The sequence below is a fragment of the Dysidea avara genome, chromosome 4, assembly GCF_963678975.1.
Source record: "Dysidea avara chromosome 4, odDysAvar1.4, whole genome shotgun sequence".
Classification (NCBI taxonomy): Eukaryota; Metazoa; Porifera; class Demospongiae; order Dictyoceratida; family Dysideidae; genus Dysidea; species Dysidea avara.
In genome coordinates, this window is record NC_089275.1 from 25,153,675 (window position 1) to 25,179,264 (window position 25,590).

Sequence of the window (25,590 nt, forward strand, 5' to 3'; positions counted from 1 at the left end):
ACGTCGACATGAGCTATCTGTTTGTTATGGTTGTGTACTATGGGGAAATTGTGTCATTATTCCCAAAGCTGGTCGTAAATGTATTCTGGAATAGCTAAACAATTCCCATCAAGGAATGTCGCGTATGAAGGAGAGAGCACGAATGGTAGTCTGGTGGCCAAGTATAGATAGGGACATAGAAGCTCTGGCTAGTTGTTGTGTTGCATGTCAAGCCTCCAGGAATTTGCCCCAGTGGCTCCCCTACACCCTTGGTCATTTCCAGAGAGACAGGCTACACATGGACTATGCTGGCCCCATTGACAACCATATGCTCCTAGTAGTTATTGACGCTTACTCTAAATGATATTTCCTGTTAAGTCAGCTTCATCACCAGCCACCATTACCAAGTTGCGAGCATTATTCGCCACTCACGGCATCACTCAATTGTGTCAGACAATGGTTCACCCTTTGTAAGTGCCGAAATGAAAGATTTCTTGTCTGCCAATGGAGTTAGGCAGATCACTTCATCACCATATCACCCAGCCAATAATGGGCTTGCAGAAAGAGCTGTCCAAACATGTAAAGCTGCAATAAAGAAAATAAATGGTACTTCATTGGACACCAAGCTGCAACGTTTTTTACTCAACTACCACCGTACAACACCCCAAGGCACTACAGGGGTACCTCCATGTCAATTGCCAATGGGAAGACAGCTTAAAACACGCTTGGATCTTGTTCTTCCTGACATTAATAAGCATGTGGAGTGTGCTCAGACTAGTCAGAAGCAATATCATGATTGCCATTCTAAACCCAGGAGTTTTCAACAAGGTGACAAAGTTCTTGTCCGTAACTACCGTGGTCATCCTTCATGGTTATCAGGCATTGTCAAAGGTATATTAGGACCAGTGTCGTATCAAGTTGAATTGACTGATGGGAAATTATGGAAGCTAAAAGACACTTCTCAATGTTCTGACTCAGATATTGTTGAACATGACAACCAAGAAGTTACTGACATTGACTTTCCAGTTACTGACACATCAACAGAGGAAGATCCAATTCCGAGGCATTCTTGTAGAATGAGACGCCCACCAAACAGACTTACTTTATAATTAGTCATTATTGTAAATTGTAAACACTTTCTGATTTATTTATTTTTTATAAATTTAATTTTCCCACTTCCTTTTGGTTTCTGTATGATTTTTTTTTTAGGGAGAGGGTGTTATGATGTAACGCACTGTTGTATGCACACGCACCTCGTGCATCAATTCGATTAAGAGCACACTGATTGCTAATATCGAACTGTGTTTGTGCGGGTTTACTTTGGGCTACCTCAGGAAGATACCACAGTGAGGTGAGCAGCAACTGACAGCATTGGCAGAGTGAGTAAAGGGCTTGGGTAAATAGGTGTGGAGGTCCCTGGTTCGAAACCTGGAGAATTCTTTTCAGACTTTTTTTTTCTTTCTTTAACTTCTCAGTGACTGTTCTATTAGAGTATCTTGATCTCACTTTTCAATCTGTACAAATATTTTTGGCTGTAAATGTGTAAATTATTGTCTTATATATATTACTCTTCAAATTTGAAGTCAATCGACTAAAGCATGCACAAGCTATAGCAAGTGGAGCAAAAAGGAAAAAGAAAGACAAATTTTAAAGGTGCATATCTCAGTGATGGCTGGGCAGATTCAACTAAAATTTGTAATAGGAGGTCCCTACCCAGAGGGAGTTTTCACAGCAAAACTGGGTAATTTCTGTTTAGGCACTATTGAGCTACAAGTGAGTGAAAAAAGCATTTTCTTGGTTTCTGTAAATACACACTTGTTTGCCGCGTATCTGCACTAGCTGTACTTGGCCACACGACACACTATCCAGTGTCCTGAAAACCAAATGAACTAGTATATTAAAATTTCAAACATGAAGTAGGGACCCAAGCAATAAAAAACAGTGAAACAAGTGATAAATGATAGTACTAGAGCATAGCTTGGTGGGAAAATTCCTACTTAAACACTGAACAAAATCACTGTTATAACATTGACAATGTTGGGGATTTTCCCACCAACCTATGCTGTAATGCCATCATTCATCTCTTGTTTCATTACTTTTTATTGCTTGGATCCCTACTTCATTATTAATAATTTTAATATAGTAGTAATAATAATTTATAACCCTTCCAGCAATTACTGTAATAAGCATAATTATTCACAAAGCCATGCATTATTGTAAAGATACACTTGTACAGTAATTTAAATTTTGAACAGTGTCATACAGTATCATAGTACTGTATAGTAGGGACCACAAAGGTAACATCACCCAAAATCAACCTCACTTTTCCCTGACACCGATGAAGCAGTATCGGTTTACTAAAACTAAGCCCAAACAAGCCTTCATATCGACCCAAAACGTTTTTAACAGGTTGCTATGGATTTTCTAAATGGAATTTTCTACTGACTGACTGACTGACTGACTGGTTCCTTCAGACAAGCACAACTCAATAACGGGTGAGGCTATGGGCTCGATTTTTTTACTGCTTGACGTCACCTTTGCTGGACATGTGCCTTTTGGCATATCACAGTATGTACAATGCATTCTTCATGGACTCACCGGTGTCCTCCTTTGTGTCCCATTCATCTTTTTCTGACAGCAAAAGGTGTCAATTTTGGTAGTAGCATGTGATGACTTCCCTTTGTAATGGAAATTGTCTGAATTTTTCATAGTGGCTACTTTGATTGCAGAGGCGCTTTTTGAATAGTTCTTGATTCATAATACTGTGTAACGGGTTGAAAATAGATGACAACCAAGCGTAATGGATATATCACTTTTCAGATGATAATTGACAGCTGGATTACATAGCGCAATTTTTTCTTTTGATGTGGTATGCATGGGTTCACTAGTTACAATAAATTGATTTTCCAAAAAAAAATTAACAAACAAGTATACAAAAAAATTGTGGAATTTTCAACTAGAGTAGGGACTATGGCACATTGATAAAAAGTACTGAAATAAGTTGGAATGGTAGGGTAGTACCGTTTAAGTAGGGATTGTGGTGAAAATTTCATGTGCTTCCCAAAATTCCACCTTTAAAATCATCCTAGAGACATTTCACGCAGCAAAAATCATCTTTACGGAATAGTATAATATACAAAACAGCATTAAACATAACAAAATAGAATTTTAAAAGATATTGAATTTTAATCTCACTGCCTCACTAACTGACCACAGTTGCAAAGCTAGAGGCCAAACAAAGAAGCACCAGCCTATTGGGGTTCTGACAAGTGTAGGCCCTCTGTGCCTTGTCTTTTCTTTCATCTTCAATCAGGCTGCTTGTCTTCTTCATCCAACGAAACCATATTGAGGCATTATTTTTCTGCATCAACACTTTCTTTCAACAACATATATAGATGCCACAGAATTATTTCCAAAATTATTTCAGAACTGGATTTCAGAAGCGCTTCATTTCTAGTGCTACTATAAGACTAGATACACTGTATGTAGAAGTTCGCGATTGGGATCCCGTTTGCAATAGGTTTGTGACCTGCCCATCAATTAAAGATCTAGGTGGACTACTAGTGATAGAGTATGGAGATCACACCTCTTAACAATCTAGCTGTTTCCTTAACTCTAATACAACAGTCACTCTAATACAACATTCATGTATGATATTCTAATAGAACAATCACAAGTTACATTGTACTACAACAAAAACTAAATAAACTAGTATTTAAAAAAATTGTAAACTTAAAATGAAGTAGGGATCTATGCAACAAAAAGTAGTGAAGCAAGAGATGAGTGATGGTATTACAGCATAGCTCAGTGGGAAAGTCCCTATTTTGGTACATTAGCTATATTTTGCTCAATGCCAAAGTAGGGACTTTCCCACTGAGCTATGCTGTAATACCATCATTCATCTCTTGTTTCATCACTTTTGTTGCATAGATCTCTACTTCATTTTTAAATTTACAATTTTTTAAAATACTAGTATATAACACTTCTTATTGTTGTATGCACTATTATTTAATATCGTGCACTACTCCATCTTGTTTCAGTACTTTTTTTATTGATGTGCTACAGTCCCTACTCTAGTAGTAAATTTCAATTTTTTGTGTACTTGTTAAATATCAACAGTTATATAATGCATGCACTATATTCCTAGGACAGGTATCAATGTTAAATTTTTTTTATCGTGCATTATAATATGGAAACAATTACCACACCAAGACTCATAATATATACATAGCCACATATGAATAATAACTTACAAACTCATCAACAAATAATTCAAGTTTGTCATTTGCACAATTACCCAGCTGACCAGTTTCAAGGTCACCGTAGTTACTAATACCCAACTTCTTTAAATCAGCCTGTATAAATGTGTGTATACAGTGTACATGTATATGTACTGTACATAAAATCACAGAAAAATTGAGCAAAATTGGCCATTTTTGCACATTCCACTGCTTCTCCGTTGTAGCAAAGGTGTGGGCAGTCAAAGTTTCAGCTGAATAGTTTTGGAGTCATAGCACTAGATAGTTGGAACATCAATAAATTTGATTCATACACCAATAACACGGCAAATAAATTACATGCGCTTAATTATCAATCATAACTCATGACTATAACAAGCTTCATGGATTGGCTTAACTTGTTTCCCATGAACTAAAAAATCCATCAAGGTATATTTTTTTTCTGTACTATTCCAAAGCCATAATTGTAACACAATAAATGGAAATTGTAAACTTTATTTCTACTGCATTGTAAATTGGCTCTCATAACTTATGTGAATAGTTTTGGAGTCATTGCTGTACAAATACCAAACAAATATTTACCATGAACAGGCAAATGTGATGGTGCATATATTTTACTGATGTGGGTTTGTTTCAGTGCATACTGAGTGATTAAAACATGAATTATGTAGCACATGTACGTATTTTTACCTATTACGTTTTCATAGCAACATAGAATTTTGCAAGAATGACCAGTTTTTGCTCAGCTGGTAACAGTTATTACAGACTTAATACTCCTTACTTTTTACATACCAATATATCCATGCCAAAACAGCCAAGTTGTAAAAAAGATGCGGCCTTCAAAAGCCTGGGTGAAAAATCTTAGCCTTTCACTACTAAGGTGTATTATATTTTATAATTTACTATACAGAAACCTCCATACGGAGCATATAGCACAAAAATGATCATACTATAATTACATTATAATTAATTAATATATTGCTTAAAGCAGATAATGTTGGGTGAAATCAAAAGTGGCGGCCAAGAAATGGCTACAGTGATGTTATATTGTTAATGCTACTAAATTGCAATAATGTGCGCAGTCATTCTTAAAACTGATCATTGGTATGCACATCATTTCAGCTGCCACCTTCAATTCACAGCTTTTTACCCAGAGTTGTAAAGGCCATACCCTTTTTCCCTACATGGATTTCACTTGTTTCTGTGTTTGAAATACCCCCTAGCCAGTGGGATTTTGGAAACTATGTCTTATCCAATTTCTTCTTATCTACGGATACAGTGCTGATTACAGAAAACGGAAGTTGGAATAGTATTTTATTGCAGACTTACATTGAATTATTCACTCATTTTTTGAGGGCTTCTAAGCTTAGTGCATTTGTGGTAGCAAAGTAACGGTTACAGATTTTATATATAGTGCAAAAGCCAAACAGTATAGATATTCTAATAAAAAAGCAGTCACACTAATAGAACATTCATAAAGAAAGTGTAAACCACTTATAAAAATAACTTGAAAATTGGTCTGTGTTTACTTTACTGTAAGTTAACCATCATTGCTCAAACCTTTTGTGGTATAAAACAAATTGCAGTGATAGCTACAGAGTTACAAGGAGAAACCAACCTGGTATAAAATTGTGGGTTCATAATAGTGAAAATACTGAAATAAAATAACCACTGAAATTTTTAAAAAAGTTCACTAACATTTGGAAATAAAGAACTTGCATAGCATCCAAACCAGGGACCTACATTCCTATCTTCCCGAACCTTCACTACTGAACTGCTGTTGTCAGCGGATCAGTTCACTCAATTTCTACCTTAATAATGAAAATTCTAGAGAGTATTTAGAGCTATCTATGTGTGTTTTATTTGATCAACTGATTTTTAAAACTCAGTTGCAAAAGCTGTTTGTCCTGTAGGTGTGGTGATCACAATCAATCTAAACCTTTACCAATGTTTGGTTTGTGCATTATAACTACATAGCTATTACTTTCGAACTACATAAGATTTGTGCTATCATGGTTAACCTATTTACATACATTATTCACATAAGCAGTTAACCCTGCGAAGGCTCACTAATTGAGAATGCCTGGGGTGATTACATAGGGCTAAAGAAGGGCACATGATTCCACAGCAAAAATTGTCTCATCTTGTAAAGTTAGCATGGACTTGATATATACATAATTGTGTATTAATTGTTCTTGTTATATGCAACACACTGTTGTGACCTGCCAGCTATTTTGGCCGCATGACACACTACCATGTGTCTTTTGATACAGTACATACGTATGCTTAGAACATACTTGAATAATGTTATCCTGGACATGTGATGGCAGCAGACCCAACACATTCTGATCAGTGACAGGTATAAACTGATCATTTGGTATTTGCTTTCCACCAAGTAATATAACTTTCTCCTGTTCGTAACCTTGATAGCTACAATACAAATATTATAATTATTGATATTCATTAAACTTTGATCAAGTAATTACAAAGCTCTTTTTTTAAGAATAAATGCATATATATACAATGGAGGTGCTTTAATATTAATAAACCGAACAAATTTTCAGATTTGCACATTATAACAAAAAGCCATGAAACAAGGATGACTGAAGTAAGCATTAAATATCCACTAGTGTATAGCTGCAGATGTAGGTGATCTCCCTTGTTCATGGCTTTTCATTTCTATAATCTCTAAAACTTTTAATTATTTTTTGTTTGTTTACTTTCTGTAACATGATTTATGACTGGTGAACCAGTGTATACCATATAAAAGGAAAGAATAATGCTGAAAATTAATTGCAGAGTTGCCCAGCTATTAAAAGCAAAATGGCTATTCCACTTTGCTTGCCAGCATTACAAAGAACAGTCTTTGCAATCAATCCACTCACTATCAAACAGTAAACCATTTCACAAAAATAATCATCTTCACAATAGCTTCATGGTGTCTTTGTAGTATTGGTTAGGTAGAGTCAAACTCCAAAAATATCTACAGAATCAATGGGCAAAAATGCTTCAGATAGGTTGCTGCAGAATCTTAATATTTTTTTATTCAGTGGAATTTTCTGCTGACTGACTGACTGACTAACTAACTAATGCCTTCAGACAAGTATAACTCAATAATGGCTAAGGCTACAAGCTAGATTTTTCACTGTTTGGCATCGCTTCAGTTCAACAGGTGCCTTTTGGTATACCACAGTACATACAATGGTAGTGGATAAAGAAAGGGACACAACGGAGGACAAAGAGGGGTCCATGATGCATACCCTGTAGCTGCTATAGTTGGAAAAATGTACATCTTGAGTCATAGGCTCAAGATCATAGGATCTAGGAGACGCTGTCAGAAGGGTTGAAGGGGCAAGAAGTTTTAAGGTAAAACGTGTTTATTCCACTAATAGAAGAAGAATGGAACTCGCTTATATTCATTTGCATAACTTCATTTGGTTTAACTGAATGAATGAAGGGGATGTACTTTCTAGTAAGACTCTAGTTGGATATCTTCTAAGAAAATTTTCAAAATTAGACCTCCTAGGTTTGAATTTGGGAGCATTTTTGATAACAACTAGCTAACAAAGTGTATGTTTTGAAAACCGTAGCATATATAGTTAGCCTATCTGAGATACCTGTTTGATGGTAAAGTGTACTAAATCAAAATAAAGTAGTATTGTTATAATTTGCAAAATATATACATTGATGAATTGCGATTGTTCTATTAGAGTAGTGAATGCTCTATTAGAGTATCTCAATCTTAGCTCAACTATTCAAACTTATTTGCCTCACTTTTACAGTTTCTAATATAACTGCAAAGTGCGTTTATAACTGTTGTCTTGTATTTGCCCATTGGCTTTCTGTACTGCTAAATACAGCACGAATGCATGATTCCAGTTTCTGGTGTCAGTATAGTCCTGTAGGTCCAAGGGGCAAGAGAAGGGCCAAGGGGGGCTTACTTTCCCTCCTTGGCTCCCCCTTAGATCCGCCTATGCCTTGAGCCAAATTGACCTCAAACACAGTTAGAAATCAAGCCCATAAACCTTGAGCGAAGACCCACTGTATGACTAATAATAGTTAATTTGTGTAAATGTATTGCTTTGTATGTGTCATGTCTTGTATGTTTTTCAGTTTTGTACTTGTGTATTTGTATGTGTCTCAGTGTACTCTGACATGGAAGAACGGCTATGCCGAACATCATGAGTTTAAACAAAAAATCAAATCAAATCAAATTGAGCAAAGTTGAAGTATACTTGGCCGAAAGCATCCGTCGCAGTCAGTCACACAGTCAATTAGTAGAAATTTCAGTTAAATAAAACAATTAAATTTCATAAGTACTTGTTGGAAGGGTTTATGGTTGCTCTAGACATTTTTGGGCTTGATTATGCTAACTAATGCTGCCACACTAGTGTTAAAAAGTGAGGCTGGTTTTTGGGCGGTACTTCTAGATCTGGACAGAAAATCCCAAATCTTCATGATTCCTACCACACAGCACTACTGTAGTGTATGGTTAATCTTTAAGGAGTTTGACAGAACAATAGGTGCAATAGTAGAATAAAGACAATACCAAATACCACACCTATTTTAAATTTGTTTACTATTTATTGTTTATTGCAGTGTGTACATGTTTACATAACTCACACAATAGGTGAGCCAGACTGTCCAGAGTCTCCTTGTGTTAGTTCCAATGGCCCAGATGTGAAGTCATAGTTCCCTTCTCTAATGTTCACTACAACTCCACCTGCTGGTAACTTGGATGTGTTCTTCATGTGTCTAATATAGTCTCTTGCATAAGTGATAGTTTTGAAAGGTTTGTCAATACTTCCAGGATTAGAATCACTACCATTACGTCCTGTATGGGTGTTGTATGATCATAATTTAGTCAGACTCTTCATCACCAGATATTACATTCAAAGTTGTAATATCTTGACATTAAAATAATGTTTGCTATATACTCAGTTTAACATTACAGGTTACATACTCTTATAGCCAGAAATGATGTGCAAGATTCGCAAGCAAGATTCTTGCAAGGAAAATGACCCTTGTCTTGCAAGATTATTGCAAGCACACTGTAGTGTCATGCAGCATAGAAAGCCATTGCACCACACCATGTGTGTATTGCCAGGAAGAAAGGAACACGGTACAATGGCGGATCCAAGATTGGGAATTTGGGGCAAATGCCCCCCCTCCCCCTTGTGGAGTAGCCATAGCTAGCTACTTCTTTTGATTAAAATATTTAACTTTATGCCAGGCCATAATCAACTTATAAATCATGAATATATGCACAATTCACTAGCATTTATTATTACTAATTCAAGCGAATCAGTAAAACTAGCTGCAAAATTGTCAGTCAGTACCTTTGTACGTACTAAGCACCTCTAAAAATAATTATTGTGCTGCTGCTTTTAAAGACTTTTAAGACTTCAAAACCATCTGCAAAGGCCAAAATGGCAAAAATCCAACAGTGAGACACTACAAAGAGGTGATTATTTGCTGCTTCAAAAATGCAGCAACTAATAAGAAGATTTGGCTCTCCCCAACCACCAACAACTTAGTCTGTTTGTGCCCCTCCCCTTGCCAACTCCTGGATCCGCTCCTGCGGTATTCACACATGCACAGCTCTGTGGTCCCTTCTCCAAAGCATGTCACTTTGCATTATAACTGTCTGCCACTTATTTAGGGCACCAGGTTTATGCAATTCTTATAATCAGCTGCCATTCCTGAGACACTGTGATTTTTTTTCTTCTTGAGGGGTTTACAAGGACCATAATTTTCATTTTGCACACTTTGCAAAATTGTTATAAAACGCAGACACTTAACAGGATGTCTTGAAATTTAAAATAGATAAAGAACATATAAAGGTAGCTATAGATTTACATACTATAGGTTTGCTATTAATATGATACATATTTAGTGTGATGGACACTCATTCATGTAAACAATACTGAATTTTTGTTATTACCATAGATAATTACTGGTATTTAGCTATACATATAATCCTGGGGTTGGAGGAATTTTTTTCCTTACTTTGGCCCCTTTTCTGTTACACCTTATCAGTCAGTCAGTAAGTCAAGTCATTAGGTCTAAGTTCCTGAAATTAGGTTAGGTAATCCTAAGGCTGCAGTACATGTTGTTGTCAGACCTTCAGTGCTGGTCACTGTAAAGTGCTAATAATAACAAAATATCGGCATAGCAGTGCCTTTTGATGGGTTGAAAAGTAAAGGAGTAAAAGCAACAGAACAGTGTAAAATTGTCAAGATACTCTAATAGAGCAATGGGTGTGGGAGTAAAAAGGTTACCGACATTAAACCAGGGACCTTCATACCTGACATTCAAATCCTAGTTACTGAGCCACTGCTATGGTGCTGTCACAGCTGTTCACCTCTACCTTAAGAAATAGTCTACTGACAGGTTTAAGCTTTCGATAAAACCATGCGAGCTTATTGTTGACTGGACTCGGGACCATGCAGTGACCCATTCAACCATAGATATACTCAAACTATGTGTATATCTATGATTCAACCTCACACCCATCTTCACTATGATATGATGTAAAGCAACAACAGAAAGTAACTTACCATCTACAAACAGGTTTTTCTGGGCGTGCACTGATGTCTTCGCTACGAAAACAAAAAGAAGAGTGACGACGATTCTCATTTTAGGGCTTGGCTAACGAATCGAACACAAGGCAGTCACGTGACTTTCACTGTGCAAAAGATACTCGTAAATCGCTGTAGTGTTTCTGTCGAAATGGCTGCTGAGAAGTTAAGGAACATCCTGGGATCTATGGAGTTTGGTCGACGAAATTTGACTGTGGATGCACCGGTATGTGGACATGATACGTTGGATTTTATGGTGTGCATTAATTTGGATTAGACTGAATTGTCAGTCTTTTCTGCACCAGAAAGGATACAGGACTGGTGTACAGGTGAATAAGGTTGCAAGTTACTTTATAGCAGCTAGAGGATTGCATTCTATGCATGCAAAATAGTTCATGCAGTCATGGAAAGTCACTGTGCACATGAGCATGTACCATGGTGATTACATTATTGGCACGGGAAGAATGCATTACATATAGGCATGGGAAGAATGCATTACATGGGAAGAATGCATTACATAGAGGCACGGGAAGAATGCATTACATATTGGCACGGGAAGAATGCATTACCTTTTGTAACTGTTATATAATTTTTTTAGCTCTGTGATATAGCATGTTTTATTATTAGCAATGATATAAGGTGCTTGGTCAATGCCTTCATGCTTAAGCACATGTAAATGGTCGAAAGGCAGGGCAAGTGTACTGAATGTTCTACAATACTAGAGCTCTGTTAAGTGAGTTAAAAGCATTACTGTCATCAACAAGTAAGAAACCTTCAGAATTCTCATCACAGAAAATGGTCCTCATGGAATGGATTGCAGCTTGTAAATAGCTCTGTTAGTCTCTTGTGTTTTGCTCTATTGGTTAGCCAGTTATTCTGTTATACATTTGTGTAACTTGTTAACTGACCTCTACTCATAAATGACTGCTGACTCTCATTCTGCATGGTACATCAATATTAAGCATGCTGTAATAATTGCAGAGAATTTTTTACTGGCTTTCAATACTAAATTTGTGTATGACGGGCTGTGATATTTGCCTTACATAAACGTATGTTTCAATCTTATGCAACTGGTGTAGATAGTAATTTTGTATGCCATGTATAAATTGTTGTTTGTTCATTATGGCATACTTTGTGTTCCCACAGTGTCATGAGATCATAGATTCCTTCCTATCCAGAGGGTACAAGGAAGTAGACACAGCTATCATGTGAGTATGGTCGTGTGGTATGTTATTATGTATCACTTATTTATTGCATTCCCTCTGAAATGATGTGAAGTGCATTATGGAGGAACCTGTCTATTGTAAATGGTTACAAACGTAGCAAAAATAGGTCATAAGGACTGAAACATAGCTGCACTCTTGTACTACTTCTCCACTGAATAGCAAGTCAATGTCAAGTAGACTGACAACTAACAAGAGTTGATCATACAATATTAAGCAGTGATACGAACTCTTGTAACTGCTTACTTATGATCTAGTTTGTGCACACGTATTGTGTTTCATGGTCATTTGTTTGGTCCACATATTTCAAGTTTGGTGCTTTACAACGCTAGTGTACACAGTCTTGCATACAGCTATAACAGCTAATATAGTTTGACATATGTGAGTTTAAGAGTTACAAATCTAAAAATGCACCCTTTATTATACATACATGTGGCCCTCACTATAACATGCATGTCACTGGTTCATTTAGATAACATGCACCTCACATACATGTAACACTCATGTATCACTAAATATTCATGTAGGTGTATGGTCACACGTTAACATACACAACATTTCAAGTAGGGTAAGCACATTTATCAAGTTTATAGTTGATTATGTTGTTAGTTTAACTTGTTGTTACATTAGGTATACTGGAGGTGAAGCAGAGAAGATCTTGGGCCGATTTGCTCCATGCAGAGACCCTGAAAAGGTTAAACGCTAAAGTGAATTATGCCAGTTTCACGTTATTACTATATGTAACTGGATCTACAAGAATCCCACATGTTTGTGAGGTTAAAAATTCCAGAATAATTTCCTGAACATCTACTCTGCAATGGAGGAATGTGCTAATAGCAAATATATAGCTTGGTACCATTGTGTTAGCCAAAGCAAGAGGAGTTCAATGATCTTTGTTTCATATCAGTGCTGTCGAGATGTGAGCATTAGTTTCGGACATGTACTGTAGTTCACTCTTATCTTTTCTCAAGACTTTTGCTTTTGGTCTGATTGCAGAAAGAATCTTCAAGGCTTAACGTACCCAGCAATGTTTTTCCCTGTTTTATATGGAAGATGGAATTTTAATCATATGAACATGTGGGGTTTTGCAGTCCAATTTCAAAATACTAACACATGTGTACACAAATTGTCTCAGCAAAAGTCTGTCTAGTTTGCAGTTAGGTTGTTGTAAATTAATTAAAATAGTAGCCGCGCCTGCAGCTGCACACCTATATCAGTGTTGTAGTGTGGGTTAATGGGAGTATGAGGAGGGAGTTAATTCTCCTAGCATTATCTCTATTGTCCAAGGAATGGATCACCAAAGTTTCAGCCTATATATTGTGGTGAGAAGTTTCGGAATTATAGCACCTAGACAGTAGGAAGAACAAGGGAATCAATTTGTACAGCAATTATGCTGAAGAATAAACTACGTACAGGTGCTTACATTTGCAGTCATAACTAGTGAGCAGCATTGGGGTTTGCTTATAATCTGTTCACCATGGATTGGCAAATCAACCAAGGTATGGTTTTAACCCTGTAGTTACTTATCATGAACCACGATAGTGGGTTCATAATAGGGATCGCCCATGTTTTTTGCAAAAATCCTAATAGAACGCACACCTAAAAACCACCTTGAAAAGCATCCTTCAACTCAAAACACCCTCTGGTGGTTCTTTGCAATGAGTATAGGTCCAGTAGTAAGCATCAAGTGAAAAGGAAACAGTATGTGTATTTCAGACAAAACTGAAATATGCCCGTTTGTTCATCATGAACCACGATAGTGGGTTCATAATAGGGATCGCCCATGTTTTTTGCAAAAACTCCAATAGAACGCACGCCTAAAAACTACCTTGGAAAGCATCCTTCAACTCAAAACCACCCTCTGGTGGTTATTTGCAATGAGTATTGGTCCACTAGTAAGTATCAAGTGAAAAGGAAACAGTATGTGTATTTGGGACAAAACTGAATTTTGCCGTTTTGTTCATATTATTATCATGAACCACGATAGTGGGTTCATAATAGGAATCGCAGTGGAATTTTTGAAAATCCTAATAGAGCAGTCACCTAAAACCAGCCTTAGAAAGCAGACTCAAGCATAAAGCAACCCTCAGAAGGCTTATTATCAAACACTGAACTCAGAAAAATTCTGATATAGCAGTAAAAATGGTCTAGACGAAATTTGAAAACATTCAAAAATTGCTAATTTTATGCGAATTGTTCATATTATTATTCATAATATCATGAACCACGATAGTGGGTTCATAATAGGGATCGCCCATGTTTTTTGCAAAAATCCTAATAGAACGCACACCTAAAAACCACCTTTAAAAGCATCCTTCAACTCAAAATGACCCTCTGGTGGTTCTTTGCAATGGGTATATAGGTCCACTAGTAAGTATCAAGTGAAAAGGAAATGGTATGCGTATTTCAGACAACACTGTAATTTGCCAGTTTGTTCATATTATTATTATTCTTTTACAGGCATAGCGAAGTTTACAAGGAGAATCCTGGGATAAAAAGTTGCAAGGCTTTCTGAATGGATCATTGTGCGTGTCCATGACCTATTTTTGATTTCGTTTTCAGATGGAAACAGCCCAAACCGGGCCATTTCTTCTTGCCAAAACGACATTACGCCCGAGAAGCCATACAAGATCACGCTCAGAGTTCAGTTTTTTGGTGTGCACTTCTTGTGGCTATCTTTATTAAACTCAGTATAGGCCAGGAAGCTTAATCTGGGCTGATGACTTTGTTGCAAGGTGGTTTTTTCGCTCCGTGATTATTGTACATGGGCGGGTTATCCAGATTAAATACTCTAATAGAGCAGTCACTTAAACACTCTAATAATGCAGTCAAGTGTATAACTACAATCCTTGCAATGAATTTGACAGCTATGAGCATGTAACTAAAGATTTATGACAGAGTCAAAATAGGGATTTGTGGTTTACATTACCACCCCCAGCGATGCCTTCTTGTTTTGTGGCTTTTTTCAGCGATCCCTATTCCCATTTTAAAATTTCCAATTTTTAATTCATCTAGTATTATTATTATTATTATTATTTTGTTTCACTCGTGTACAGCCCAAGGCTTCCATTTTTTTGCAATAAACACTACACAGCCTTACTCACTGAGTCCTTCCACGTGTCCATGACCCATTAATTAACCCGTACTCCACAGATCGCTAACCGGCCTCCACCTCGATAAATTTCTAATTCTTCTTCGTCATTGCCTGCTGTTCCGTATACGGAAGAAGCCGTAGAAGAACAAAATTACGAGATCTTGTGTGCACAGGGATGCGTGTTGTTCGACTATAGTCTTCATAACGTTAATAGATGGCAGATTGAAGTTGTGCAGCACTCTTTTACCTTACAAGATCGCCATAATAGGGCCTCTAGTGAGCTGCCCATCTTCGCTACGAGAAGTCGTTCAAGCGCGCATGCAAGGCATCCGTTTATTCTTCTTCCTAGCCATCACAGTGAGTGCTTTGTTTCTCCATTATAGGTGGAAGATAAATGGTAGCGCTGATATCATGGCTGCTTTTCACACGCAAAAAAGGTTGGGTGGGGTGTTTATTACAACCCTACCTTTTAAAAATATTTTGTGGTCAAACCATATATCATCAACTCTCCCATATGGTATCCATGTCATAAACAACTTAAGGGTGTGAAGCCTGACAATCTTATATGGGAGGATTGTGTGCTACTGTGCTTATGTCACTGTAACTAGCTACTGTGTACTTTAGCACATTCTCTGATCAGCTAGTGACATTATCAGTTGCAAGCATTTATGAACAAATGCTAACCAGACTTAAATTTGCTGACTATACCTATTGTGTTCCACTTTATGACACACTGCTGCTAGCAGGCTACACCTAGGCTTTCCAGGGCTAAAGCCCAGTCTAAGTCCTGGCAATTGGAACTCAATATGCCAGTTTAAAGTAGTCTTGCATGGGTATGACTGCCAAATCCCTGGTAATCATGTAAGACTGGCTACGCCACTGGCCACTAGTATAGTGACATTGTGATTTGTACATGCAGACACCGGCATAGGAAGACTTCGGCCAAGCCTAGCCATCTCCTCCTATTTAGCTTGATTAACACCAACTCACACGGTTGCTGCTGCATGCAGCCTTGCATGTTCATATGTGCAACTCGTACATTTATACAAAGGTGTTGTAAGCGTCATCACTACAATAATAGCACTACAGCTACAATGTATAGCTATCTCTTCACTACCTATTCTGCTAGACAACTCTTCTACACCTGTAATGCACATGCTTGATGTATGCATCGTTCTTCTCTTTTTTTTAAGATGGACTCTACAGGAATTATAACACTAATAGTTACCATTCTTATAACTTGTATCATAGAGTTTCATTCTTTTCCTTCTTTTACAATAAACACCTAAGACATCTTGTTCTTCTTCAAGTCTCCTGTGCTGTTATCAACACTGTCTCCTGTATGATAGGTGCACAATCAGTAATTCTTCTGACAGGTAGCTAGCTCGTATAGCAGTGTGTTTTCAGCAATGGCACAAAGTGTGACAATGGTGGCTGAAACACTGAGTAGACTAGGAATTAATATATCCTATCTTTTTATTTTGTGCGTGTACAAATCAGAATGAAAATACAGTCTTTATCATAGATTACAAATTAATATTGCATTAAGATATCTAGTTAATGAGTTAACATTTTAAACTAAGGAATCTCTGTTAGCTTAGGCTACACTATAATGTGCCAATTAACTTATAATCCATAAATGGATTTGGAAAAAAGTACACAAACTAGACATACTGTATTAAAAATTAAAAATAAGAAATAGGGATCGCTAAAAAAAGCCACAAAACAAGAAGGGATCGCTGGGGTGGTAATGTAAACCACAAATCCCTATTTTGACTCTTTATACTATGGACTATATGGATTATGAGTTAATTGGCACATTATAGTGTAGCCTAAGCTAACAGAGATTCCTCAGTTTAAAAGGTTAACTCATTAACTAGATATCTTTATGCAATATTAATTTGTAATCAGCGATCCCTTCTTGTTTCGTGGCTTTTTTTAGCGATCCCTATTTCTTATTTAATATGTCTAATTATCATGAACCACGATAGTGGGTTCATAATAGGGATCGCAGTGGAATTTTTGAAAATCCTAATAGAGCAGTCACCTAAAACCAGCCTTAGAAAGCAGACTCGAGCACAAAACAACACTCAGATGGCTTATTATCAAACACTGAACTCATACAAATGGTGATATAGCAGTAAAAATGGTTTAGACGAAATTTAGAAACATTCAAAAATTGCGAATTTTACGCGAATTGTTCATATTATTCATATTATTATTATTTTGTTTCACTCGTGTACAGCCCAAGGCTTCCATTTTTTCGCGATAAAAACTACACAGCCTTACTTACTGAGTCCTTCCGCGTGTCCATGACTCATTAATTAATCCGTACTCCACAGATCACTAACCGGCCGCCACCTTGATAAATTTCTAAGTTCTTCTTCGCCATTTCCTGCTGTTCCGTAACAGAAGAAGCCATAGAAGAACAAAATTACAGGATCTTGTGTGCTCAGGGATGCGTCTTGTTCGACTATAGTCTTTATAACGTTAATAGATGGCAGATTGAAGTTGTGCAGCACTCTTTTATCTTACAAGATTGCCGTAATAGGGTCTCTAGTGAGCTGCCTGTCTTCGCTACGAGAAGTCGTTCAAACGCGCATGCAAGGCATTCAGTTTATTCTTCTTCCTAGCCATCACAGTGAGTGCTTTGTTTGTCCATTATAGGTGGAAGATAAATGGTAGCGCTGATATCATGGCTGCTTTTCACACGCAAAAAGGTATGGTGGTAGACTAGGAATTAATGTATCCTGCCTTATATTTTGTGTGTGTACAAATGAATCAGGATGAAAATACAGTCTTTATCATATATTACAAAATTAATATTGCATTAACGTATCTAATGAGTTAGCCTTTTAAACCAAGGAGTCTCTGTTAGCTTACTACACTAATGTGCCAATTAACTTATAATCCATAAATGGATTTGGGAAAAAGTACACAAACTAGACATATTAAAAATTTAAAATAAGAAATAGGGATCGCTGAAGAAAGCCACAAAACAAGAAGGGATCGCTGGGGTGGTAATGTAAACCACAAATCCCTATTTTGACTCACTATAAATGCTCCATTTGAGTATAAAAGGTCAAAATAGGGATTTGTGGTTTACATTACCACCCCAGCAATCCCTTCTTGTTTTGTGGCTTTTTTCAGCGATCCCTATTTCTTATTTTAAATTTTTAATATGTCTAGTTATTATTATTCATAATATTATTTTGTTTCACTCATGTACAGCAAAAGTTATCCACTTTTTCGCCCTAAAAACTATATAGCCATGCTTACCGAGTCCTTCCGCGTGTCCATGACCTATTAATAAGCCCGTATTCCACAGATCTCCAACCACCCTACACTTTGAAAATTTTCTAAGTTCTCTTCGCCGTTACACTATTGGCAGCAGCTCCGTATACTAAAGAAGCCGTATAACATTAAAATTACAGGATTCCATTGTGTGAGCTTCTTTGGGTTTTGGTGCAGAGTTAATCAAGTAATCAACAGCACTTCTTAGACTTAGAAGATCGCGCATAGCGTCTCTGCGTGGTAAGTATAGTCTACTTCTTCCTGTAAGCGCACGGTTGCGATTCGCTACGAGCGACCATACAAGCGCTCTCTCAGAGACATAAAGAAGTGATAGCATGCTGACACCAGAGTTTATTCATTGTTATGAATATAGTTTCTATAAACCATATTTCCTTTCCATGCAAAACCTAAAGTTGGGTGGAGTCAGTATTAGTGTTAATTAAATATTCGTGAGTGCCATAATTGTCTGACCACATTGTGTAAACAACATGGCTTGTGTAAACAACATGGCTTCATGCTGTTGATAACCCATGGTTTACAATAGGCATTGCAGCTATACACAGTACCTGACTGTTGTTATGAATGATGTGTGTGCATGCACATTAGCTTCAGACCTTCAGTGCTGGTCATTGTAAAGTGTTAATAACACATAACGTTTATGGGAAGTCATGCATTCATATACATTTCAACATAGATTTCTTTACTGTGGTATACTCAATGAATACAATACTCACATGAACAACAAACTCTAGCTACACAAACTATATTGTATGTAGTATTATATTATCATTTATACTACTGTGCACCAGTGAGCCAATGTTGTAGTCCATGCACCCATGGAAAATCTGTATACGATTCTTCTATTGTGTACGGTCTTGGCTGAAATAATAAATGCACAGCCACTGACTATTTTAACTTATAATTATATGCTTGTCAGAGTTCCATGTCTTCAATTGTCTTATGACAGGTAGCTATAGCTCAGTATCATACCATTTGGTGTGTGTATATTCATGAACACTGCATTAGGATGCTAATGTGAGTAAGAGACTAGAGTCCTGATACATGTAGTAAGACAAGTTAGACAACAGCTGCTCACTGTTGTGTGTAATGTATAGTCTCGTCCACAGTCAAGAGCAGTCAGGTAAATACTCTAATAATGCAGTCAAGTGTGTCTGATAAGCTTACACTGAACTTGACAGCCATAAACTGCTCTACTGTACGTATATTATCATTATCAGTAAAACAAATCCATTACTGGGTTAATAAAAAGTACACAAACTAGATGAATGAAAATTGGAAATTTTAAAATGGGAATAGGGATTGCTAAAAAAAGCCACCAAACAAGAAGGGATCGCTGGGGTGGTAATGTAAACCACAAATCCCTATTTTGACTCATTTTAAAATGACTCAGGAGAGCATGTAACTAAATATTTATGACAGAGCCAAAATAGGGATTTGTGGTTTACATTGCCACCCCAGCGATCCCTTCTTGTTTGGTGGCTTTTTTAGCGATCCCTATTCCCATTTTTATTCATCTAGTCATGAACCACGATAGTGGGTTCATAATAGGGATCGCCCATGTTTTTTTTGCAAAAATCCTAATAGAACGCACACCTAAAAACACCTTAAAAAGCATCCTTCAACTCAAAACAACCCTCTGGTGGTTCTGTGCAATGAGTATAGGTCCACTAGTAAGTATCAAGTGAAAAGGAAACAGTATGTGTATTTCAGACAAAACTTAAATATGCCCGTTTGTTCATATTACTATTCTTATTATTCATAATATTATTCTTTCACAGGCATAGCGAAGTTTACAAGGAGAATCCTGGGATAAAAAGTTGCAAGGCTTGCTGAATGAATCATTGTGCGTGTCCATGACCTATTTTTGATTTTGTTTCTGGATGGAAACAGCCCAAACTGGGCCATTTCTTCTTGCCAAATTGTCATTACGCTCGAGAAGCCATACAAGATCACACTCAAAGTTAGGTTATTTGATGTGCGCTGCTTGTGGCTAATAGAATCTGTCTTTATTAAACTCAGTATAGACCAGGAAGCTGATGACTTTGTTGCAAGGTGGCTTCTTTCGCTCCGTGATTATTGTACGTGGGCGGGTTATCCAGATTAAATACTCTAATAGAGCAGTCATGTAAATGCTCTAATAATGCAGTCCAGTGTATAACAACAATCCTTGCACTAAACTTGACAGCTATTAAAGGCACCAGTTATGTAAATTATAGCTCATATTAAGAGACTCTCAGTCTGTATGCACATTACAATATGATATGTTTCATGTTTGTACTGAAACGTTTACGGCGTTACTGTGCAGAATACAAAATTACACTATTCACCACAGTCTTCATTCTCAATTTGTACACATGAAATTGTAGTCAGTAGTGTGAGAAGATATTGCTGAGGCGATGATATTTTCCAACAGCTTGCAGCAAATACTATTCAATGATATAGGTCTATAGTTCGATGGATTAGTACACGGGCCTTTCTTGTATACTGTTGTTACATATGCCCTCTTCCAGTCTGAAGGGAGTTCACCCTGATGTATAATGCAGTCAAGTGTATAACAACAATCCTTGTACTGAATTTGACAGCTATTAAAGGCACCAGTAATGTAAATTGTAGCTCATATTTGGAGACTCTCAGTCTGTATAAACATTGCAATTTGATCAGTTTCATGTGTGTACTGAAATGTTGATGGTGTTACTATGTAGAATGCAAAATTACACTATTCACAACAGTCTTCTTCATAATCCATTAGTGGATTAATAAAAAGTACACAAACTAGATGAATAAAAAATTGGAAATTTTAAAATGGGAATAGGGATGGCTGAAAAAAGCCACAAAACAAGAAGGGATCGCTGGGGTGGTAATGTAAACCACAAATCCCTATTTTGACTCTGTCGGTGGTAATGTAAACCACAAATCCTTATTTTGACTCATCTCAAAATGACAGAGCATGTAACTAAATATTTATGACAGAGTCAAAATAGGGATTTGTGGTTTACATTACCACCCCAGCGATCCCTTCTTGTTTTGTGGCTTTTTTCAAAGATCCCTATTCCCATTTTAAAATTTCTAATTTTTATTCATCTTGTATATATGAGAGCAGTTTTATTGAAGAAATGACAACAATTTTGTTTACATCTACCATTGGGGCTATAGGAATGAAACAAAGATTTTTGAACTCAGGCAAATAAGTGTATAGTTTTAATCAATTTGAGTCTTGCTTCTCTGAGTAATGGCTCAATTAAAACTTGTGTATTTTTTTTCTTTGTAGCATGCATAATTTTACAATTTTATTTAAAATTTTGATTTTCTTAAAGGACATGCTTGACATAAGACAGGTTTTTGTTGAGAAAGTCACATATAGTACTATTAAGTATGCTATGACATATGTAGTGGTTATCAAAGTAATACAAAGCCACAGTATTATATTTGCTAATGCAAAACAAATACTGAAATATGCATTAAACTGTCATTTACATACAGTACAGTACAATGGAATCAATAGGTTCCATCATCAAGCTACTGTAGACTATTACGTATTGGTAGGTAGGCTTACTATATAATAAAAAAATTGTATCTGTAATGGGCTAAGGTGTGCATTTATAGTTGACATTTTATATTATATGTCTGCTTTAAAATTTACAAACAAAATTACCTAGGTTAATGTGAATAAGACCATTCCACCAACCCTGAATTTTAGGCATATACTGTATGCTAGGTATAGCCAGGGCCATTTAGGTCAACACAAAAGGCTCTGTGATAGCGTAACTGTTGTATTAGTACAAGTGTGCAACCAAGAGTTAATAATAGACAAGAGTTAAACAGTAGTGTTAACTCGACACAATTGTTTCCAATTTTTAATGCTTTATTCCTTGGCCAGGTAACCAGTATTCCTTGCAAAACACTGGATATTTCCTGATTACAGAATGTTACCTTTTTGTGTTGGCACATGTAGTACATACTGTACACACTCAAGTTGCCATAAGTGGCTAATTGTTTATTTTGGTCACTGCTTGAACTATAGGTCTCGTTAGCTACTAAGGCTAATACCTCTCATCCAAAACGTAAGACAGCATTGTCTATCATGCGCTTGTCTATGTGCTAATTCTCAGGGATGACACGTGATGGTGTCATTGATCAGTTGGAGAAATCTCTGGAAAGTTTACAGGTGCCATCAGTTGATCTGTTTTACCTTCACTGGCCAGACCATGAGACTCCAATTGAAGAGACACTGTCAGCTGTACAAGAATTGTATTCCAGTATGTTATTTTTTGTATTTGTTTTGCTCACATAAAAGCGTTATATCAAATTGTGAAAATGCTGCTGGTGTAAGACTTTTCAAAGAATGACACAAATAGAAAATTTTGTAATTTTGTTACATGTATAATATAGAATTTTGTTTTGCCTAAAATGGCTACTGTATAGTCCATATAGGCTGCTTTAATCCCCGGTTTACAATGTCTTTTACCAATGTTTTTATTTACAAGTACATATTAATTTTTTCTTGTAGAAGGGAAATTTAAGGAACTCGGTCTATCCAACTTCAAGTCATGGGAAGTGGTATGTACAGTGTACGCCATTTTACAAATATGTAACATCATTATATATACAGGCTGAAATATATTACATTTGCAAACAGAATGGTTGGGTACTACCAACTGTTTATCAAGGAATGTACAATGCTGTTACAAGGTACACAAGTAGTCATTGATTTTTTGCACATTACAGAACACATGTACATATGTATGTGTGTATGTACAGTGCTCCCGATAAGAATTCTTAAGCGCCAGGACACAATGTCCTGACAAATCCAAACTTGTCCGGACAAATTTATACTTTGTAAGGACACAAGTGACTTATAAAACACTGCCTGTAGTAAGCATTCTCTGATGTAAGGCACTCTAGCTGTAGGCATTCCCTTTGTTGTGCTGAGGATAGACATTCTTTTATGTCTAAGAAGTGATTTTGTAAGGTTTCTGTACAGCAGAGGGGTTGGCATTGGTACGTACGTTAGTGGTCACTCTCTTGGGTGGCTTGAATGTTTAATCTCCTAGCAACCAAGAGACAGCTATTAGTAAAATAAACAGTAAACCAAATATGCATACCCTGGGCTTTTGGGCTCCTTTGATAGGACATTATGTCCTACCAAATACAATTATGGTCAGACATTTGCTAATTTGTCCGTTGTCCGATCGTTATCGGGAGCACTGATGTACATACAGGGCCGCCCAGAGAAATTGAGGGGCCCAGGGCAGAGGGTTAAAGTGTGGCCCCAAGAGCAAGGAGGTTTCCATTCTGAATCACAACTTCACCCAAGCTGTAAGTCGAAGACCAAAAAAAAAAAGGTCATTACATGCTGACAATGATAATAGTTACCCCTCACCAACCATATCTCCTTATTTATAAGCTTACTACACTGTTCCTCTGAAGAATATTGTGACTGCTCTATTAGAGTATCTAGATCTGACAGCTCTATCAGAGTATATTGATCTTTTTAAACAGGTGTATAAGGGCCCTTCATGGGGTCTCCTGGGGCCCCTTTCAGGCTGGGGCCCGGGGCGTGGGCGGCCCTGTGTACATACAACAAAGAATGGCAATTTTATAATAATGCATTGTAAATGACTAGTATAAAAATGAAATAGGAATTCAAAGAAGGAAGGGGCTATTCATACAGTTCTGTATATAATGAAAAAAAGCTTAGACGAAAAAGGTTGGCAAACAAAAAAGGGAAAAAAAACTATGGGGTTTGAACCTTAACCACCGGTATGAAAGGCTGGTTGGTACTAGCTGTGCTACCGCTGTTAGCTACCCAACTCTCTTACTTTTCTATCTTAGAAATGTGATTCAATAAGTAACCTGTATACTAACTACTAAGAAGGCTAGGTGAAGAAAAAAACTAAGGCTGAACCTGACCCTAACCCTTCTGCTAATCTTAAGTTTGCCTGTTAAGCGTAATGATGTTCTTCACTGTCTGTTTTGTAGGTAAGCTTTTGGTGGTGAGTTTGAGGGTTGGAGCTCATATGAATGATGGCATTACAACATACAAACCTTTTTTTAGAGAAAGATGCTTTGCCACTGTTAGTAGTACATAGTGCTTGTGTTATTGCTCAGGGGCGTAAGGAGGGGGGTTCCAAGGGGTTCAGGAACCCCAACCCCCCCTCACTCCGTAAATTTAGACTTCTGCTGCAAGCAGGACCCTAACACCATTTAGGACAAAATTAGTGAGTAATATAGTGTAATGGCATAGCACAACAATTGATAAAGCTTGCATTCATCTCTCAGGAAAGGATTTACTGAGGTAACATGAGCCTTCTTCAAAACTTGTTAATAAAGATCAATATGCTCTAATAGAGCAGTCAGGTATATACTCTAATAGTATTTTTTTTAATTGTTAATTTAAAAGTGAAGTAGGGATCTATGCAACGAAAGTAGTAAAACAAGAGATGAATGATATTACAGCATAACTCAGTGGGAATGTCCCTACTTTGGCATTGAGCAAAATAATTGTTATAGCTAATGTGTCAAAGTAGGGACATTCCCACTGAGCTATGCTGTAATATCATCATTGATCTCTTGTTTTACTACTTTTGGTGCATGGATCCCTACTTTATTTTTAAATTAGCAATTTTTAATTTGTTTAATTTTTGTGCTGTAGCACAGCTAGCTATAATGTAACTTGTGACTCTTCTATTTGAATACATGACTGTTGTATTAGCGTGACTGTCTTATTAGAGTATATATCGAGTCAGCCAAGAGAGGTCATCTTGTTTACTTTTAAGGAAACAGCTAGATTGTTAAGAGGTGTAGTCCCTGTACTCTGTCGCTATTAGTCCATGTAGATCTTTAATTGATGGGTATGGTCGTAAATCTATCACAAACGGGATCCAATTGCGAACTTGCAGGTATCTATAGCTAGTATATCTCTTATAGTGCCAGGACTGAAGTGCTTCTGAAATCCAACTGTGAAATAATTCTCTGGTGTCTATATATGTTGCTGAAAGAAAGTGTTGATACGGAAAATAGACACCTCGATATGGTTTTATTGGGTGAAGAAGACAAGCAGCCTGATTGAAGATAAAAGAAAAGATAAGGCGTAGAGGGCCTATACTCATCGGAATCCCAAAAGGCACATCCCACTGGTGAGTTTCTTAGTGTGGTTGTAA

General features: G+C 36.9%; 3 protein-coding genes across 8 annotated transcripts in view; 2 read left to right on the plus strand and 1 right to left on the minus strand.

Moving 5' to 3' along the window:
- Nucleotides 1–10,931, minus strand: part of LOC136254499 (uncharacterized) — a 40,116-nt gene extending 29,185 nt beyond the window's left edge. For 5 of the 6 annotated variants that reach the window (XR_010700521.1, XR_010700522.1, XR_010700520.1 and 2 more), the window contains exons 1-4: nt 10,778–10,931; nt 8,841–9,051; nt 6,515–6,647; nt 4,233–4,334 (exon numbers count right to left, since the gene is read on the minus strand). Coding sequence is in view for 3 of the 6 variants with exons in the window: in XM_066047203.1 (XP_065903275.1) it covers nt 4,233–4,334; nt 6,515–6,647; nt 8,841–9,051; nt 10,778–10,856 (525 nt within the window). In the remaining 3 variants the exon portion in view is untranslated. The remainder of the gene's footprint in view (nt 1–4,232; nt 4,335–6,514; nt 6,648–8,840; nt 9,052–10,777) is intronic. The other variant, XM_066047206.1, reaches the window with a different exon arrangement.
- Nucleotides 1–25,590, plus strand: part of LOC136254505 (uncharacterized) — a 151,251-nt gene that overhangs the window by 88,470 nt on the left and 37,191 nt on the right. The window lies entirely within an intron of this gene.
- Nucleotides 10,850–25,590, plus strand: part of LOC136254500 (aflatoxin B1 aldehyde reductase member 2-like) — a 29,096-nt gene continuing 14,355 nt past the window's right edge. Inside the window, exons 1-7 of the mRNA XM_066047207.1 lie at nt 10,850–11,024; nt 11,945–12,006; nt 12,652–12,715; nt 22,452–22,491; nt 22,540–22,686; nt 22,938–22,987; nt 23,040–23,119. Of these exons, the coding sequence (XP_065903279.1) occupies nt 10,950–11,024; nt 11,945–12,006; nt 12,652–12,715; nt 22,452–22,491; nt 22,540–22,686; nt 22,938–22,987; nt 23,040–23,119 (518 nt within the window). The 5' untranslated portion in view covers nt 10,850–10,949. The remainder of the gene's footprint in view (nt 11,025–11,944; nt 12,007–12,651; nt 12,716–22,451; nt 22,492–22,539; nt 22,687–22,937; nt 22,988–23,039; nt 23,120–25,590) is intronic.